The following is a 20,063-nucleotide window of genomic DNA, read 5'->3' as shown; positions in this document are numbered from 1 at the left end:
GTTCAACTCTACCTGCAGAGCTCCCAGGAGCAAGGGCTCTGTCTCCGCCCTGGGGTTTTTGTGGGCCCCCGGGGTGTGCACAGGGCACAGGCTCCCTGGGTGGTTCTAATGAAGGTCATGTGGGGGTCACGTTTTGGTCTTCTGGAATAGACTGAAATACTGTCTCATTTTTCACAGCACCATCCAGTCTTCATGAACAGTTGTTACATGCCTGTCTCCTCTCTAGAGTCCTGTTTTAGACTGCAACCAGCATCTTGTTCTTCTCTGTGGCCCCTGGTCTCTGCACAGCGTAGGTACCAGTAAATGTTGAGAGAGCAAATGAATGGAGGGTGAACGAATGGTGACAAGATGGATGAATGAATAATGGGACTCTAGTTAGAAGGGAATTTCAAGAGTTCAGGATCTAGCCCCCACGGACCTGGCTCAGTGGTTGAGCATCGGCCTATGAACCAGGTAGTCATGGTTCAATTCCTGGTCAAGGCACATGCCTGGTTGCAGGCTGGATCCCCAAAGTGGGGCACGCAGGAGGCAGCGATCAATGATTCTCTCTCATCATTGATGTTTCTGTCTCCCTCTCCCTTCCTCTCTGAAATCAATAAAAATATATCTAAAAAAATAAAGAGTTCAGGATCTAGGTGAGAACGTTTGTGCCCTGGCCAGGTGTGTGTGGCTCAGTTGGTTGGAGCGTCATCCCGGACAGCAAAAGGTTACAGGTTCGATCCTCGGTCTGGTGCATACTCATCCATGCGTCTCTCACACTAATATTTCTTTCTCCCTCTCTCTAAAATCAACTAAAATAAAAAAATACTTCCCCTGTGCCCCAGAGTTGCAGAAGGGGCTGGTACTTCAGAGGTCGTGACGGTTTGGTTGTCTGTGAAAGTGGCTGCTCCGGCCCGGGGGCCACAGAGATGCTGAGCGCCAGGCTGCCCAGAGGCGCGCTTCTCAGCGCGGCGCAGCTGTTGCCATAGCTACAGAAGCAGCCTGGCGAGGAGGGGGCGTGCCCGGGGCTACGTCATTCTCAGCGCGACGCTGCTCTGCGACTCCCGCCTCTTTCGGCCGCAAGACCCTCGGCCCGCCTCTCGCGCTCTCCACCTGCACGCGCCCCCCCGTCCCCCGGCTGTGCGCACGCGCGGTGCCCACCAGGGCGCGCGGGGGAGCCCGCCAGGCGCATGCGCGGTGCAGGGACCGCGGTCGCTCTGCTGTCGCCGCTGCCACCGTAGCTGCCGTTGCCGCCTTCCTGCCGGCAAGTGTGAGAAAGAGGAGCTGAGGGCCGCCGCCGCCGTTGCCGCCATGGGGGTGAGTGAGGCGGAGAGAGGAGACGCGAGGGTCCGGGGCGCTCCCCGCTCCACTTGCTCCCTGCGCCCCCATTGTTCCTGAACCCCCTCTCACGTGACCCCGACCCCCTCCGGCCTCACGTGACCCCCAGCCCCCCAAATCACCCGACTCCCCCATTCTGAGTGTCCCCATGCCCGGCCCAGCGCGGGAGTCCCCTGGGGAGCCCCCTTCTCCGGACCTCACCCCCTCGGGTGCCCCCGCCCTTCGCGCCCCGTCCGCCCGCCTTCCGAGCTGACCTGCGATCCTCTTGGCCTTCCCCTGCCCCTGCGCGGATCTTGGGGTGCCCCCCGTCCCCAGGGGTCCCTGTCACCTGGCTGTCACCGGCCTTGCGGCTTCCCACATCTTAGCTCAGCCCTGGCCGGGAGGCAGCCGAGGCCCAGAGAAAAGGAGGCACCAGCCAAGGTCACACGGACGGGGCCCGGGGGCCAGCCCGACGCGGGTCTCCCGAGTCCCTGCCGCCGCGCCCGCTACACGGGCTCTCAGTAAAGCGGGTTCCCTGCTCTTTCCAAATCCGCCTGCGGGAGGCGGTGCTGGCATCCCCAGCCTGAGCGCCGCAGGTGGCTTTGCAGCGGAGCTCGGGGTGGCCGCCCGGGGCCAGCTGCTCCGTGCCAGGCCGCCGGGTGCCGATGGGAGTGGCGCACGTGTTTCCGGGGTTCGCCTTCCCCCGCCCCGAGCGGAGGCGCACCAGGCACTCTCCTGACCGTGCAACTGCCCTCCCCCCCCCCCCCGCGTTACATGTTAGTTTTGACATGGGGTCCCCCCACTTTCCTGAGCCCGGACTCTGGAGCCAGAGCCACCGCAGTCCCAGCCCCTCCCCTGGCTGGCAACACGACCCAGTGCCAGGAACGGGGCCCCTGTGAGTGAGGGTTCCCCGTGGATGTGATGGGGTGGCGGACCTCCCCGGTGGGACGTGGAAGGATGACGGGAGGGAGTGGGTGTAAATGGCCCGGTAGCCTCGTGAACAGTGGCTGTGGTTGTTGCCTGTGTTCTCAGCCTTTACTTAGCGATCTGAAGTGGATGTGTGCTAGTTTTACTTAAACATTGGGTGTGTCCCGGCTGTTACTAACCTAGATTTTTTTAAAAATATATTTTATTGATTTTTTACAGAGAGGAAGGGAGAGGGATAGAGAGTTAGAAACATCGATGAGACAGAAACATCGATCAGCTGCCTCCTGCACATCTCCTACTGGGGATGTGCCCGCAACCCAGGTGCATGCCCTTGACCGGAATCGAACCTGGGACCCTTCAGTCCGCAGGCTGACGCTCTATCCACTGAGCCAAACTGGTTAGGGCCTAGATTTTTTTTTCCTCATTCAAATAGTTATTGACTGAACAAATCAACTTGTTAGAAATAGTTGTCTAGCCCATGTCCAAGCACTTTAACCCACATCAAAACACACTGGTCATGTTTCAACAAGGAAGCTTGGGTGCTGTGTATTCCATATGTAGGAAGTCAAGTCTCGAGACTTCGGGCACATTTAACCTGGACGTGGGTGAGAGGCCCCAGACCCAGGCCTTGTTGAAACGGAAGGAAACGTGTGTGCCCAGTATCGGCTCCTCGTTAGGTATCTACCCAGCGTCAGCCGCTGTAGACGGAGCAGAGAAGCAGCATAACCTGCCATTCTGGGCCGACACTTCCTATTGGCCGAGGTCCTCACGGGCCTCAGCTTCTGTGGTCCTTGCGTCCTTTAGGCCCCAGGCCCACCCCTCAGATGTCACAGATGTGCTTCTCAGAATGCCCCTACCTCGCCCCTTCTGTCCTAAAACTCACTGCAAGAGAGAGACATCCATTTGCTTCCCTGAAACAGACTGGAACCCTCTCCTTATCCTCATTCCTCCTGGGCGGGGGCTGTGAATGCCCCATTCAGTGTCAGGATGGTCACCGTAGTGGCCACCTTCCAGCAGAGGGCCACGCTCCACTTGACAGCTGACCTCAGGCTAAGAGGGAGGCATCAGATGGAGCACCATTCTCCAGAATTCTTTTGTCCCTGGCTGCCACACATGCATTGTTTTAGGAATTAGAATTTAGATGTCTCCCTTTGCCCCAAACGGAGGTTCTTTTCGGATCTTGGCTACTTCGTGGGACGGGGGGCATTAACACTGAACATGTAGGACGTGACAGATTCTTTATCTGAAAGGTGCCTCTTGCCCCCATCTGGGTGCTTTTTGTGTCTTTAAATTTCTCCAGTCCTAGGTGGTTTGGCTCAGTGGACAGAGCATCAGCCTTCGAACCAAAGGGTCCTGGGTTCGATTCAGGTCAAGGGCACGTACCTTGGTCGCAGGCTTCTCCCCAGCCCGAGCCCTGGTTGGGGCACATGCAGGAGGCAACCAATCAATGTGTTTCTCTCACATCGATATTTTTCTCTCTTTCCCTCTCTCTCCCACTCTCTCTAAAAAATCCATGGGAAAATATCCTCGGGTGAGGATTAAAAAAATTTTTTTTTCTCCATGTCAGAGAACTGAGTGTGGGGATACTAATTTGGTAGGAACAGCAAGGGGAGGAGTTTCACAGCTGCATGTGAAAACATGTCACACTTCATACTGTGTCATAGATGTCATTGAGGTAGTAATGGAAGGAGCATGGACTCCAGGTTTCAGACCTGGATTTCAGTCTTGAATGATTCATCAGATGTGAATGGAGTACCTACTGTTTGCTGAGTGCTGGGTTGTAAATTGGCAAATAAAGCACATGTGACCTCTGCCTCCTGGAATGCGCGGTCTGGTGGGAAAGGAGGGAGACGGTAACAGGAAGGCCTCTCTGTGCCTCAGTTTCCTCATCAAAGAAGTGGGCACACATACCTTGCTGAGTTCTTGTGAAGATTAAAATAAATCATCTATTAAAGCTCTAGCAGAGTGTCTGCCACTAGTGGATCCTTGTTAGTCCCATTTTATGGATGAGGAAATTGAGATTTAGAGAAACCCGGCTGAAAAAGATTAAATAATTTGTCCAAAGTCACACAGCTACTAAGTAGAAGAGTTGAAAATCAAATCCAGTCTCTTGACTCGAAATCCCACAGTCTTTGTTATAGAAAGCTCCCTTGGGAAAGACACTTAACCACAATGAGCTTTACTGTTCACTGTGCTTATTTCCCATTTTAATTAGGAGAATTTTTCTGTGTCCCTGCAGGATAGTCTTACCTCCACAACACGGGGCAAAGCTAATTGGAACAGTAGGAGCTCACTTTTCCGAGGGCGAGGGCGTGCTAGGTTTGAGGGGGACCCCTGCCTGTCTGGCCCCGCCTGCTGCAGTCGGCCTCCTACCCCACGTGCAGGCAGCAAAGCGCTGAAGGGGCGCTTTCAGGATCTGCAGTCGGGGTCATGGCAGCCCCACGCCTCACTCCAAGGATTGCCTGGCTCGCCTGTCCCCCGCACGCATGAGCCTGTAAGTCCAGAGGCCTGGGTTGGCTCTCCTGCTGCTTGTGCTTTGGAATTGCTCACTTCCTGTGCTTAGAAACGAGGGAACCCACGTGTCAGGGCTCTCGGGGTCCCTGGAGTCATGCTTTCCTTCCAGCGCCTTTGATCCTTCAGCTCTATCATGCTAAGAGAGCGCTAGCGTGCTGGGTGGAGGAAGGGAGCTTGCCTCTGGGTGAAGGTGTGCTGACCTCTGCCCTGGCCTCACAGCTGTTCCGTGAGGCCATGTTGCATTCCCGTTTTTCTGGAGATGGAGTTGCTTTCACAAGTCATGCAGGGGCGGCAAGAGCACTGGCCTGGCCTGATGGGTGCCAGCGCTCATGTTCTTTCTGCCCCATCGCACAGCCCGGAGACCTGTCTCAGGTTTCCCTGTCCCTTGCCCCTGCCTCAAGGAGATAGGACTTGGGGTGGCACTGTGTTGGCACATCGTACCAGCCATTACCAAGCCAGAGGGTAATGAGAAATGCATTGCGGTATAGCTAGCTCGAGGGCTTTTGAGGTCTCATCTTGACCTTCACCTTGGCCGGCCTGAGAAGGCCTTGGACAGTGACGTAGGCTCTCCCAGTGAGAGAGAGCACGGCTGGTGGAACAAACACTGGATCTATGGCCCAGCCCTTGGGATTGAGTTTCCCCTCTGCCATTTACTCTGGGGAACTTGGGACGAGTCATACCATCCCTCTGAGCCTCAGTTTCCTCATGTGTGAGGGAGGCCACGTTTTCTGCCCTGGGAATTGAACCAGATAATGTTTGTGAAAGCACTTTGCAAGCTGAGTGTATCTCAGGGCTGTCTGGAAACCCAGTTCCTAAGAGAAAGATGGATGCTCCAAAACCTGCTAGTCTGTGCGGTCGACGGGCTGGTTCTGTGTCCAGATCCCAGCATCAGGAAGACAGGAGGTTCTCTTGGGTGTTCCTTCCTCTGGAGAGGCAAGAACTGGATCGCGCCTGCCTCCAGCACGGTGCCCAGCCTGCAGAGAGCAGTGGCTGGTGTGGGAGGAGTTTATACCTGGACAAGCAATCTCTGGGGGTCCTGGTACCTGAACGCTTGCCTCCTGGTTGCTTGAAGTAGGAGTAAGCAGTGTCATTCCCGGTGGAACTGAGGGTAGAATTTATCCCGAGAAATATTCCCAGCAGTTGGTTTTTCTCAACCTTTCCTGGGACCAATCAGTGTCCACTAAGGTGTGACTGGCGGTAGTAGGACCTGTCTCTGGTGAGCTCAGAGCCATCTTACCGGGCCTTTGGGGCGCCTCTGCACCCCGCTGGGTGGACGAGCACCTCCAGATGTGTGTGCTGCTCTGGCTCTTGGGTGTGAATGAGAACTGTCATCTATTGAGCATGTGCTATGTTAACCCTCAGGGTTTAATGCCGCCAGGTAGATAGTCATGGCCCCTCTCTTAGATGGGGAAAGGCGGCAGTGCTTTGCTGAAGAGGCAGGGACTGAAGAGCAGAAAGAGGCTTCAGACGAGCTCTGTCAGACTCCGGAGCTGGGCCCTTTCCCTGTGTTCCCTGCTTTTTACAGGAGGGTCCACTTAGGCCTGAGAGAGCCGCACACGGGCCTCAATAGGATCTGCCCTCGCTGCCGTGTGTGTGGTTTCCCCTGTGCAAGGACAGCCTCCTTCGCTCCTCCCTCTGCCTGTGGCCTCTGTCCCCAGGTGAACCCCAGGGGCCCTCACAGCCAGTGTGCCTGCCACTCACTGGCCGTGGCTGAGCAGCACTGTCCCCTGCAGCCAGAGCGCCTTGGCCCCAGCTGCGACGGCCCCGCTCCCAAGCTTTGTCTCCTGAGGCTGGGAGACCCTGAAAAGGCTTCCAACAAACTTGCACTTGGGCACCTCTGTCTGCAGCTTCTTCAGATGCATCTCCTCCCCGAAACCTGCCCTGAGTCTGAAATGACGGGTTCCCTCCGTGGGGGGGGATGGGGGGAGATGGCTGAGTGAGTATTTCTTAGGCGTCTGCTGGGGGCAGGCTCTGCTGCAGGATTGTCTCGTGCCCTCACCGGGACCCAGCAGTCCCCAGGGCCAGTCCTCTTCCCGGCGGAAGCTGAGACGCTCCCAAGGTCTCACGCCTGGAACATGCTTGGGCCGTTCCCACCCCAGCAAGTGTGGCAGCCAGGCTCCGAGTTCCTGCTGGAGGCCAGGTCTGCGGACGCAGGGACAGACCCTTCGGCTCCTCAAAGGCTTGGCCACAGCCCTCAAGCCAGCTTTGCTTTTCTCGGTTACAGAGGAAGTCGAGCAAAGCAAAGGAGAAGAAGCAGAAGCGGCTGGAGGAGCGCGCAGCCATGGACGCCGTCTGTGCCAAAGTGGACGCCGCCAACAGGGTGACTCCTTCCCGTCCCTTCCTCCTCCAGCTGCAGCTTGGTTTTTACTTTTGCTTCCTTTGGCGCCACCCTGTGGCAGAATTGTGTTACTGCCCACCCCCTGCTGCCTCGGCGCTGAGGAAAGGAGCCTGGGCGGGTTCCAGGTGGCAGGCAGTTGGCCCACACGCGCAGGGAAATGTGGACTCAGATGGAAGGGGCTGCGCCCTCTGTGGGTCTCACCAGTAGAAGGGGCCTGGAGAAATTTTTGTTAGGATTTTGCATTTTGGGGAGCACACCTCCCTCATAAAAAGTGGTATAATTTCCTCAGTCATTCTTCAAACGTTCATTGACTGCCCGTGAAGTACCACGGGGTGTTCTGGGACCGGGAAGATGCAGCCACCTGGTTTCAAGAGGCTGCAGCCGGGAGGAATAGCCGTGAACCCGAGCACAGATGGGCCCGGATTTCAGCCTGAACCAGAGAGATGCTGGTCGCCTTCCCGGCCGCTTCGTATCTCCCTTTGTGCTGTTCTTGTAGCCCCTCAGTAAACAGTCCACGTTGGCGGGATGTGGCTCAGGGGTGTGATTTCCTGCTTTGGGTTTTGACAGGTAAGATAGGTGAGCAGTGAGCAGGCTGTATTGGTTTTAGCCTAGGAGCGTCTCTTCCTGTCCTGTCAAACGAACTACCTTAACTCTGTTTGGCCTCCTTACCAAAGCCTCCCTCTTACCTGGTTTCAGAGCTGAGGCCGGCGGGAGTCCATGTGAGGGTGTACCTGGCCAGCAGCTAAGCCTCCCAGTGTGGTCTGGCCAGCAGCGGGCTCAGGTCAGCGTACGCGCTGCCACGTGTGTGTTTGTGCTACTTCTCTTTCTTTCCCTCCACAGCTTGGCGACCCTTTAGAGGCTTTCCCCGTGTTCAAGAAATACGATCGAAATGGGTGAGTGTCCGCATCCCGGCTGTCTCTAGTGTCTTCAGGAATTCACCTTCCCAGAGCAGGCTTCCTCACTCAAATCTTCCCATTCTTCTTTGTGAGGGAAAAGCAGAAAAGGTGGCTAGTGCCCTGTTGATAGGAAATCCCCCGGTCAGGGTGACAAAAGAATCCATAAATGAGCAGATTGCATAGTCTCAGATGGACGTCTCTAGGATTTGTTATTCTTTCTGGACAAAGAATCATAGAGCTGAAACTCTTAAAAAGTCATCCAGGCCGACTCTTGTTTCATACAGGGGGAAACTGAGGCTCAGAGGAGTTGAATGGGATTTCTGAGTCTGGCAGCCGAGGGGGCTTTTAATTCCCAATCCAGTGCGCTTTTAGAAAATTCAGGCACAGCGAGGTTAAGTGATTTCTCTAGGGTCTCAAAGCCAGTAAGTGGATTTTAACTTCCTGGCTTTGAGACCCTGGAGAAATTACTTAACCTCTCTGTGCCTGAATTTTCTAATTAGAAATGGATTCAATAATAGCATCTTCCTTCTGCCCTAGCTGGTTTGGCTCGGTGGATAGAGCGTCAGCCTGTGGACTGAAGGGTCCCGGGTTTGATTCCGTCAAGGGCACATGCCTGGTTGCGGGCTTGATCCCCGGGGGCGGGGGGTGGTGGTGCAGGAGGCAGCCAATCAATGATTCTCTCTCATCATTGATGTTTCTATCTCTTCCTCTTCCTTCGTCTCTGAAATCAATAAAAATATATTTAAAAAAAAATAATAATAATAGCATCCTCCTAATGGAGCCATCAGGAGAATTAGATGTAAAGCATTCGTGCCTGGAGCATACTAAAAGCTAGATCAGTGTCAGCAATTATTACTGCTGTTATTATTAATCTAATTTACTGTAGGATCTGGATTAAAGCCCCCTCTCCTTTCAGTCCTCTTTGCTTATAAAATAGGAAGCATAATCTGTTTTACCACAGATGTGTTGGCTGCGGGGGGAAATGGGGATATGGTTTTAGAGAATCACAGCTGTAGGTTTGAATCATAACTGTGTCTCTTATTAACTATACTTAGATAAGTCGGTCATACTCTATAAGCCTCATTTTTTAATCTATTAAATGGAGTGAAGATGCCAAACTTGCAGGGTTGTTTTAAGGAGGAAAGAGAATGTATCTAGTTCTGTAAGTAGCAGGTGGTATGAGTTTATTTTTTAAAAATATATATATTTTTTAATTGATTTCAGAAAGGAAGGGAGAGGGAGAGAGAGATAGAAACATCAATGATGAGAATCATCGATTGGCTGCCTCCCACACGTCTCCCACTGGGTATCAAGCCACAACCCAGGCACGAACCCCTAACTGGAATCGAACCCGGGACCCTTCACTCCACAGGCCGACGCTTTATCCACCGAGCCAAACCAGCCAGGGCGATGGTATGAGTATGTTAATGAACAAGAAAGACAAATGTAAATACATGAGTTTTGACGCAAAGACTATGAGGCAGCACTATATTTGCCTTTCAGAGCTGTGTGCTGTGTCTGAATCTCACAGTATCACATTAATTCGTTCTTTCTGTCTGTGATCAGACACAGCACAGCTCCTCTGGCGGCTTTGTTATTCACCTTCTGGGAGGCCTTGGCCATAGCTTAGAGATCCCTTACTGAGGTAGTGCTTAGTGACTTCCACATGGTCACTGTTTACAAAGAAAGGAAAACTTCTGAGCCACGAAGTTCCGAATTTACGTGGCTGAGCACATGTGCAGCTCCCATGGTGCACCAGTCAGCAGAGGTGAGAACGCCCTCGGAGGGGTCATGGTGAAGGTCACCGAAAGATAAGGACTTGGAGTTGCTGACTCCAGGCCCTTCAGAACGTGGCACTACCTGGAGAATGTGAGCTCGCAGTTTGGCCGAGGAATTGAACTATGATTTAGTCATGTTTCATTTAGAAATAAATAGCAGATTGCGACACTTAATGCCTGCAGCGTTTGTTAGTTTTGGAAAACAGTGTGGGGTCGGACCTGTTCTACTCTGGCCCTCCGAGAGCACCTGTTGTCCTCAGAGGAGGCAGCAGGCAGCGCTCCTCAGAGGGCGGTGTGGGCCGTGGTCTCGGGGGCCTGAGGTCACCCAGATGCTTTCAAAGGAGACGGTAGATAAAAAGGAAGAGGTCTCATGGGAGCCCAGGGAGGAGTCCGTTCAGAACTAAAGCAGCAGGAAAAGTGCCTAAGAGCAGGAACGGCTTCAAATGCTTCTTTGTCTTCTCAGGTTAAACGTCTCCATTGAGTGTAAGCGAGTGTCTGGATTGGAGGCAGCCACAGTGGACTGGGCCTTCGACCTGACCAAAATGAACATGCAGACCATGTAAGACGCCCGACGGCCGCGGGCTTGCCCCAGGCTGCTCTCCCCTCCCGGAGCTCCTGGTCCTGACTGCCCCCACTCTCCCAGGTATGAGCAGAGTGAGTGGGGCTGGAAGGATCGAGAAAAGCGGGAGGAAATGACAGATGACCGAGCCTGGTACCTCATTGCTTGGGAAAACAGTTCCGTCCCCGTTGCCTTTTCTCACTTCCGGTTCGACGTGGAGTGTGGGGATGAAGTCCTGTACTGGTAGGAGCCCGGCAGGGGTGCGGTGTGGGGAGGAGACCCTGCTGCAGGCACTGCAGTGGGTGGCACAGTCCGCCGTGCCTGTCCGTGTCCTGTGGCGGCCAGAGCCTCTGCAGCTCACCCTCTGCTTTCCTCACCAGCTACGAAGTGCAGTTGGAAAGCAAGGTGCGGCGGAAAGGCCTGGGGAAGTTCCTCATTCAGATTCTGCAGCTGGTGGCCAATAGGTAAGGGCCACCGCGCGTCGCACAGCTGGAAGGAGCTGCCTCGGAGGGTCCGCTGTTCTGTGCGTCTCCATGGAGAACAAGCTCCCGGGAATGTTTTGGAAGAAGGGCATCTAGAACCCTCTCAGCAAGATATTCCCTGTCCTGCTGTGACCCCAGATTTTGTACCTGCGCCTCGTGTATAATGGGGGTGCGGAGAGCAAGTGGAGAAGCCGGTCAGGCCGTGGGGGCCTATTGCCCGTGCAGTCTCATCAGCCCTTATCAGAGGGGAGCCAGTGCTGTGGGTGCCCCAGACAGAGGCTGGACTCGGGGCGCAGAAGTGCTTCTGAGGGGCAGGCAGAGGCAGGAGAGAGGAAGCACGGCATGCTCTCTGCTTTCTCCTCAGCACACAGATGAAGAAGGTGATGCTAACAGTATTTAAGCACAATCATGGCGCCTACCAGTTCTTCAGAGAAGCGCTGCAGTAAGGAGCTGGGCCCTGGTGTGGGACTTTCTGCCCCACCACCTTTTTCCTGGTCCTGGCCCCATTCTGGCCATCCTGATGCCTAGCGCCCCGTCCCGTGGTCGTGGGGATGGGGGTTGGTGGATGGCCTGGGAGTGCCCTCTGGCTCAGGCTCCTGCCCCCCTGTACCCTCACACCTGGGGGTCTCACGAGTGTGGTGGTGGAAAAGTTCTTGGGCCAGGGAGGTAGGCAGTCAGCTCCTGCAACCAACCTCTCCTCCTGCCTGCCTTGCAGATTTGAAATCGATGACTCTTCCCCCAGCATGTCAGGTTGCTGTGGGGAGGACTGCTCCTACGAGATCCTGAGCCGAAGGACCAAGTTTGGGGACAGTCAGCATTCCCATGCTGGTGGGCACTGTGGTGGCTGCTGTCACTGAACTCCCAACCAGAGCGCCCTTTCCAAGGTCTACCCTCTCCCCGGTCTCATGCCACCTGCCAGGTGCCCTCAGAGCTGTGGCCTCCTCAGCCCTACATGTGCCAGGCTGCGCCCTGAGAGCAGAACCCTGGGAAGGAGTGGTCCAAGTGCCCCTCCTCCTCTCTCCTAGAAGAGCAGTGCCAGGAGGGAGCCGAGAGGAGAGGATGCTGAGGGAAGAAAGCCGGTGGAGGCCGGGCGTGACGTCATCCTGGCATGGAGGCTGCCTTCTCACTCCACTCCTGTGCCCTTGAGCGTAAAATTCCCTGACTCCTCTGTAGCTGGATTCCTGACACTGCCTCCCCCACGAACCTCCTGCCACACACACATGCTCACACACGGACACACACACGGACATGGACACACACGCACGCACAGACACACACTAACACGCACGCACAAACACGGACACGCACGCGCGCGCACACGGACAGATGGAGTGCTTATGCCCACCTGTGAAAGTCCTGGAGCCCTGGTCAGGGTCTGGCTGGGCCTCGAAGAGGAATGGACTTGGTGGGAGGTCTGGGCACAGCGAGGCTTCAGACTCCTGCTTCGCGGGCGGAATGCTCTGATGGCGTCCGGGGAAGGTCTGTGCTGCGACAGGCAAGCAAGGGAGCCCTCTCGAGCTGTGCTCTGTGGACCCAGTTAGAGGGGGGCTGTCCCAGGGGACCAGCCAGCTCTGGGAAGAAGGCTGCCTCGCTCTCCCTCGCTGTCAGTGGGGCTGAGGAGGCCGGGAGCAAGGTGCTGAGTGGGGCCGCATTGCTCCTTTGGGCTTTTGGACTTTGCTGCATTCTAAGCTTGACCTCGATCTATGGCAGTGGCTCAGGTTTCTAAATCCTAGAAAAAGCCAGAGGTCCTGCCTGTCCTCTCCATCGCCCTCACACCCTCCCTTACCTCTCACCCCGCCCCAGATACCTCTTCCTACTAAGGGGGGAATAACATCAGGGAGCCCCTCTCCCCCCAGAAGGACCTCTCCTTCTTGGCATCTTCCTCTCAGATCTTGGTGCTGATAGCTCTCTGCAGGTGGGCATTCCCCCCTCTTCAGAGAGCCCCCAGCCAGCAGCAGGCCCTCCGCCTGCGCTCCCAGCCTCGCCCCTCGCTGCCTCAGTGAGGCACTAGTGCCACTGCTCTGGCCGCCAATCGGGCTGCAGCAGGACTGCCGGGAGGGGCACAGCGGCTCCTCTCTGGGGTCACCTGGGGCGGCGCGGCTGGCGCAGGGAGGGAAGGCCTTCCTCTTCTCAGGATAGAGGCTGTGGGGTCAGAGCTTCCACTTGTCCTAATCCCAGGCCTTGTTCTCCCTCCGGGAAAATGACCAAATCCTTATCCAGGAACAAGCCCCTAACGCCTCCACTTAGATGCCTCCAGCTCTGCGTTAGGGCGTGTCTTAAAGTTCTAGCCTTTGTAAAGTTGCTGTCCTGGAGGCCGGTGGGTCCTTCCGACCTCGTCTGCTCACAGCCCACGCTGCCCTGACTCCGGCCTCTGCTGACGGGCCTCCCTGGGCTGTGCTTGCTTCTCCCGCAGACCCTGCTTGTGCGGGTCTGCACATGGCCGCCTTCACCAGCCCCCGCCGAGTGCTCCTCGTTGCTCTTGACTCCCCAGCTGGGAGAGGGCCCTGCAGCTTTACACTGGAGTAAGCCCACCCGTGTCCTTGTCCTGCTGGCTCCCAGGGCATTTTACCCGAGGGGCGGAGTTTCAGTTTCTGGGAGGGCATTGGGCTTCCAAGAATCATGGAACGACTGAAGCATGTTTAGGGAGAGTGTTTCCTCTGATTCCTGTCTCTCAAAGACAGAATGATAACTATTTATTGTCTTAGATCATGGATTTCTGATACCTCCCACTCAAGGGGACCAAAAGGAACCCCCAGTGTAAGTCCCACATAAGGTGAGTTCAGTGCATGTCTCTTTCTGGTCATTGACCACCTGGCACCGAATCCATTTGGGCTCTTGGTGCCATGCCCTCTTGTGCAGCCTCCTGGCCACTGCCCGGGCTGCTCCGGAGGGGCTGGGCTGCGAGGCGCTGCCTGAGGCCAGCAGGGGGCTCTTGTCAGTGCTGAGCCCTCAGTTCTCAACCCTCCGTCTTTCCCACTGACCCAGGCCATGGTGAGAACCAGCAGGCCTTTTCCGGGCTTTTTGTTGATTGATTGGGGCACATTAAAATATTTTTAAAGATTTTTCTTTTAGTTGTATTCACTATTTCAGGTTATTTTTGTTGATGTCAAATGTGTATATGACGTGTATGGTTTTTAACCCTTCCTGGGTTTTTTAGAGGAAACTTTGAAGTATATATTTTTTCTTTAGCGACTTGTTATCACTGGAATCGAAGGGGAAAAGTGATCTCTTTTTGCATTGGTTGTATTTGTATGTCACAAATAAAGGATACTTTGTCAGCTGCTGGGATAGTGCCTGTGCTGGGTGCCATGGGCGGTGTGGGCTCAGGGGACACCCTTGGTCTCCAGACTGTCCAGAGTGGGGCCTGTGCCTGGAGGCGTGCAGCTGCGATGGCGCCGTGTCCCTGCCTGCCTGTGAAAGCTTCAGGCCTGAGAAACCTCGGTGTCTGGGGGGAGCAGCCAGAGGTAGGAGCTGAGACCAAAGGCACGTGTTGTCACTTCCCAGAAGCCCTGGGCAGAGGTCAAAGGTAGGGGGCACCTGCTTTGCATCGTTGTGACACCTGACGTCTGTGGCTGAACGTGAATTCCCGCGCAGCGTGGGTGTTGAGTGGAGGAGAGTGTTGGTGTTTGTTTCTCCCTTTTACTTGACTGGGTTACTCCGAATATCCTCTGGGCCTTAAGATTCCAACCCCTCTCCCCTCCACTCCGAAGGCAAAGGCTCCGAGGGAGGGTCACTCATGCCGGGCCTGACGGGGAGGAAAGTTATGAGCTGGGGAGGCTCTGTCCTGCCCTCAAGTGTGACAGATGGAGCCATGCAGCTCCTCTCCCAGGCGGGACTCCTGCCAGTCCTGGCCGGGGTGAGCTGGGAGAGGCAGGAAGTGGGCCGGAAGGTAGAGCTCAGAGGCACTTCCTGTGGACACTGAAGGGGCGGGCCTGTCGTGCTCCTGTGGGGATCACAGCTGCTGGAAGGTGGAGAGGGAGGCTCCAACTCAGAAGCCAAGGTAGTATTTGTGTGTGGGAGGGTCAGTTACCCTGGGAGAGGAGCAGGGTGCCGCTGGTCGTGGCCTCAGCCGTGTGGGCGGGCACACCACCCAGGGGGTGGTTTGTGCAGCCGTCTTATCTGTGCGGCACAAAGAAAGGTATCATGGTGCTTGGGAAGGGGAGGGCATTCCGCTTGGACAGAAAGCTCCTTGTTCCCTGAAGGCTGTCAGTCGCAGGCAGGAATTCCTTGGAATGACCATCCCCTGGCTACAAGGTAAAGGCTAAGGTTGGAAAGGGTGAGGCCCTTCCTTCATCATCTGCCCTCCCTCTTCCTAGGCGGCCAGGGCCCCTGTGGTCCTCCACCTGCCTCCGGCCTCCGGCCTCCACCCCCCCCCCCCCCCCTTCCCTCCAGCTGCCGCGCAGGCTTCTCTGCTCAAGACGCTGCTGAGACGCACACCCTCAGCAGCGGGAGCAGGAGGCACAGTCGCTGGATGAGTGGTCGGAGCTGAGCTGGTTTCGACCCCGACCCCAGGCTTTTCACCCAGGGCAGGGCTACCCTAGTTCCTGCGCTTCCCCTCCAAGGGCAGCGGAGGCGAGGCTGCTCCGCCGCCTGCGCACCAGGGTCTGGGAGGATGGGAAGGTGTGGCCAGGAGCATGTGGACTGGACAGCCCGAAGCAGGCATGTTGCTACCTGGCTGTGACGGAGAAAACAGGCATTTGATGAGCCTGATGTGCAAGTGACAACGCACTCCTGCGTGCAGGGTGCAGTGCAGTGCTTGCTCGTATGGATCCTGTCCCACGTGGGGGTGGGGGGCTGCCAAGAAAGATGGGGAGGCGTTGAGAAGCCAGTATCGAGGAGTGGCTGCCTCGTGAGGCTTACCCACAAGGAGGGTTGGAAGAGGGCCTTGGACAGGGGAAGCCGCCAGGACAGCAACACCCCTTCCCTGTCACTGCCTGACAGCTGCATCAGGCCTGCCCCTGCTTTTGGGAGAGGGGCTGCTGGGGGCTGGTCAGAGCAGAGACGTTCGCAGTTCGCAGTCTGCAGCAGACCCAGGTGCAAACCCTGCCCGGGCCATTGCAGACTCAGCCTGGGTGCCCGACCTCTGCCAGCCTCCCTCCTCGGGTGGGGTTTCTGAGAAGTCACGTCTCTGGGCTGCGAGTGCCTCTTCCACAAACGGCCCCTCCTTTCCTCCAGGGAGTCGCCCAGGCACCACAGGAAGGCCCCTGGCTGTGCTCTGATCTGGGCTTTAGTACTTTGTTCCTAAGACAAAGGCCTGACAAAGCCCATAGGGCAGCAGGGGGCCCTGCCCTTCCTTCTCCTAGGCACCCAGCTGGGCTCCAGCCCTGAGCCCCTAGGCTGTTCCCTTTGAGAGGGGAGAGATTTAGATTTGGAAGGATCTGTCCTGCTGTTTGCCAGAGCCGGGGCAGGGAGCCTGGTAGCTGGAAGTGGGGCCTGGCGAGACTGCTGGACATTGCCAGTACCCGTGAGTGTGGTGGGGAGAGGGGAGGGGGAGAAGGGGCCCTGGCAGCTCAGGGCCGGGAGCCCATCCCCTGGGGGAAGCTCGGGCACAGCCCATCGTTTGGGGCACTCTGGGTCCACGGCCCTTTCTGTGAGCCCCCGCTGACCTCCATGGGCTGAGTTCCCTCCAAAGCTCCTGTGTTCCCAGCCCCTGCCACAGCCTGTGGTCCTGTTGCACAGTATCCAAACTGGAACCTCTGGAAACGCCCCCACAGCACCTTGTGTGAAGATGGTTAAACACACGGGGTTTGGAGCAGATAGTCCTGCCCTGGAATTCTGTCCAGGCAGCCCCGTAGCTGCAGCACGACCTTCAGGAGCTCATCCAGTTCTCCTTCGTAGGAAAATGGAGATAATAGTATCTCCCTCATGATCTTGTGAAGACAGGATGAGGTTGTGTCGGAGAGGCCTGGCTCAGCCTGGCTCCTTACCCCTTTCCTGTATGCCTATGCCTACTGTTCCGTGCCCTGCAATTCATCGTCTGAGTGTGTGTGTGCCAGGCCCTTTGGAGACAGTGGTGAACAGGACCCAGGCCGCCCCCAGGTGGCCCCCAGTCTAGGGATGGAGACCAACCCGTGGGTAGTGCCAGCAGGGGCGCTGCTGGGCACAGGCATCCCAGGCCTGGGTGGCCAGTGGAGGCTGATGGAGTGCCACCCATTACTTCCTGCCACACCAGGGCAGTCACTAGGAGCTGCATCCCTAAGTGGGGGCCTGGAGAGTAGGCCTTAGCGTGGTGACAAGGAAGGCTGGGTAAGAGCTGAACGTGTCCTGGGCAGATACAGAGAAGCAAAAGGCTGTGTGTGTGTGTGGGGGGGGGGGGGGGGACGCGAGACACTGAGCAAGGAGGAAGGGGTGGAATGTTTAGACGAGGCTGAAGGGTGACGTCCGGAATTGGAACTTGGTCTAGTGCGCAGTGGGGGCCAATAGAGGTTAGGTGTATGAGGGGGTGCAGGGAGGAAGGTCGGCAGCCACTGCGTGGAGACCGGGCTTAGGGAGGGTAAGAGCAAACGGGGAGAGTTCGGGTAGCCTAGTGTCAGCCAGGAGCGTGGCGCCGGGCAGTGGGGATGTCTGGAGAGAGGTGAGAACCTAGGGGTGGAGGGGAGTCCGGAGTGCCGCTTGGGCTCCGAGCTCGATCCCCGACAAGGGGCGTGCAGGAGGCAGCCCATCGATGTCTGCTCTCACATCGACGTTCCTCTCCCATGAAAAAATCTAAAAGAAAGGAGTGCCGCCTAAGTTTATAACTTACACTTACGTGATAGGGTGACACAACTATCACTCACGGAGATAGGCCACTTTGGAGGCGGGGCATAACCGGGAGGACGCCCTCCATGCCCCGCCTATCGGTGGGAAGACGGCGCCGATTGGCTGTTTCGCGGAACGCGCCAAAAACTCAAGGGCGGTGCGGATTTCGTCACTTCCGGGGCGTCTCCGAGCCTCCCTGGGACCGCCTCCCCTGCTCCGGAAGTTCCGGGCAGCCATTCTGACTCCCCGACCTTGGGCTCCGCCTGGCCGCCGTCTGCAGTGCGTTCCGCGCGGTCATGTCTCCGCTGACGCCGCTCCTGCTGCGGGGCCTCGCTGGCCCGGCCCGGCGGCTCCTGGTGCCGCGCGCCCACGTGCATTCCAAGCCTCCGCGGGAGCAGCTCGGCACCCTGGTGAGCAGCGGGCGGGAGGCCGCGGCGAGCTCGGGGCCTCGCGGCTCTGCGGGGCCTGCCCCGCGCGCCCCGCCGTGTGTCCCGAGCTGCAGTGCGGGTGGGGGCCGGTCTGAGGGCGCAGGGGACGGCCCGGGCCCCCGTCGGGCAGTCCGCCCCAGGATTTCGGGCCACAGCCTGCCGGTCGGTCCCTGGGGGTGCCTGTCCACTGCAGCGCGAATAGTAGTTGCTACCGCTACTGATTGTTAGGGAAGGGGGGCAAGAGGACCCCAACAGTTGTCTGCAGTCCCAGGAAACGTGGGGGGTTAACCTGACTGACAGCTTCCTCCTGTTGGGCGCGTTACCCATTGCGTCAATGGCAGGACGGCCCTGAGTGCCAGCCCTGCATCCAGGCTCGCAGGCCTGGGAGGTCGCTGCGATGGAGGAGAGCGTAGTGATAATGGCTGCAGCCGGCACCACTGGGGCCAGGCACTGCGCCCAGACTGCTGTGCGGGTCCCATCAGTCCTGCCCGGACCCCAGAAGAAAGGCAGGAGCTCCATTTCCGGCTGAGGGGACGGAGATTTAGGAGCAGCGCATTGACTTGTCAAAACAGCAGCATCTTAGCGACAGGGAATGTGGAAATGGCTGAAACAAGCCTGATCCCCTGGCCCCGGGGGGTGCCTGGGTCCTGGGAGGGAGCGGGAGGAGCGGGGTGTCTAAGGCAGGAAGGCGGGGGTGCGGGGGTTGCATTTTTAGTTATCAGCCCAGGTGAGGTTCCTGGGTCCCAGCCGCAGCTATAAACGAGGTTACATCCTCCTTCCTGTTCCTTCACTTGGTCACCTGGTGGTGGATTTCTCCATGGATTCTAACCCAGGCTGCCCCGCCCCCCTTCCATGTCTGACCCTTGACCTCAGGGCCTGGAGTGGGCCTTGGACCTGCCCTGTTCCTCCCCTGCAGCCTGAACCTTCACTCCACGAGGGGGGCTTTCTGCTGCCTGGGAAGCTGCTCAGGCATCTGGATCCTGGGCCGTTTCTTACTGTGGGGCTTCCTTCCTTGTGCTCCGTGCAGGATGTCGTCATTGGGCTCACCTCCTGCTTCCTGTGCATCCTCGGGCCGTCGGGCTGGGTGCTCTCGCACCTGGAGAGCTACAAGAAGCGGGAGTGAGGGGCTGTGCTCCCGCCCCTGGGACCAGACCGCCCGCCTGCCCTGATCATGTCTGCCACATTCCTGGCCGCCTCCCCTGGAGCATGTCCTTCAGCGACAGTGGCCCCTTCTGCAGTATGACCTCTTGATTTCTCGCTTGTGATCATGGGACCATGTAATTCAGTGTAAAAGGCCTGCTGGGTAGGACCCACCTTGGAACAATAAAGTCTGTGTAAATCATGCTTCAGAAACTCATCGTGCCTTCCCCTGGGCTTCTGCCTCCATACTTGAGCTGAGGCTGGTGTTGGGTGGGGGTGTGGAGAAGGGGGCCCGCCTGGCCTCATGTCCCGGCTGGCTGATGGCATGGTGGGTCCTGGGTGCCCAGCCACTCCCCCTGCGGTGTGGGAGGGCTCCTTCCTTCCCATGTTTTCCTGTGTTGAAAGGTTTTCACTTGGAAAAACAAACACTGCTGTTGTCGGGCAGCCTTTTGTGCTCACCTTCTCTAGCTCCCTTGGTTGTGCCAAGCTCAAGGTCGTGTGTGTGTGTGTGTGACCCACTGGGGCCAGCTCTGCTGCTGGAGGCCTCTTTCCTGTGGGGCCAGCCTTCCCTGCCCGCAGTCGGAGCGCCAACCATTTCTCAGGTGGCGATGTCCTTCCTAGTGGGGGGACTGGACAGTGTCTGGCTTTTTTAGGTCAGCTCCAGGGCCCTTACCTTCTATCGCTACATCTGTAAGTGCTTATGGACTGGCTGACTTCTCCCTCTGCTTCTCTGTCCCTTCTCTGCTTGGGGAGTTGCTGCTCCTCCATCCCTAGGGCCCTTCCTGGGGGACTGGGGGGGCCGCCTTAGCTGGGAAACGTCCACACTGAGCTGGGATCCTGACTTCCGGTGTCTGGAAGGAACCCTCAGACGGCTGTCCCCACCTGGAGGGCAGCTTTCGCCTCCTTTGCATTCTCTCTGCCGGGGTCCCTTGCTCCGGGTGATTCTGAACAGACACAGGTTCGGTGC

General features: G+C 57.2%; 2 protein-coding genes across 2 annotated transcripts; both read left to right on the top strand.

Annotated features, from left to right (window-relative positions):
* The first annotated feature begins 1,064 nt into the window (after positions 1-1,064).
* On the top strand, positions 1,065-19,098 carry NAA40 (N-alpha-acetyltransferase 40, NatD catalytic subunit). Its single transcript, XM_036326844.1, has 9 exons — positions 1,065-1,296; positions 6,962-7,057; positions 7,916-7,968; positions 10,213-10,308; positions 10,393-10,551; positions 10,689-10,772; positions 11,155-11,232; positions 11,506-14,790; positions 18,984-19,098. The coding sequence occupies exons 1-8, from the start codon at positions 1,291-1,293 to the stop codon at positions 11,645-11,647; spliced, it is 714 nt and encodes a 237-aa protein (XP_036182737.1). The 5' UTR covers positions 1,065-1,290; the 3' UTR covers positions 11,648-14,790; positions 18,984-19,098.
* Positions 17,733-19,300, top strand: LOC118665381 (cytochrome c oxidase subunit 8A, mitochondrial). The gene is made up of 2 exons (XM_036326845.1): positions 17,733-17,938; positions 18,984-19,300. Exons 1-2 carry the CDS (start codon positions 17,825-17,827, stop codon positions 19,077-19,079), a joined length of 210 nt encoding a protein of 69 aa, XP_036182738.1. The 5' UTR covers positions 17,733-17,824; the 3' UTR covers positions 19,080-19,300.
* The last annotated feature ends 763 nt before the right edge of the window (positions 19,301-20,063 follow it).

Source organism: Myotis myotis, unplaced genomic scaffold (assembly GCF_014108235.1).
Source record: "Myotis myotis isolate mMyoMyo1 unplaced genomic scaffold, mMyoMyo1.p scaffold_m19_p_10, whole genome shotgun sequence".
Classification (NCBI taxonomy): domain Eukaryota; kingdom Metazoa; phylum Chordata; class Mammalia; order Chiroptera; family Vespertilionidae; genus Myotis; species Myotis myotis.
The sequence above is the reverse complement of the archived record's forward strand: the minus strand, read 5'-3'. Positions and strand labels throughout refer to the sequence as shown.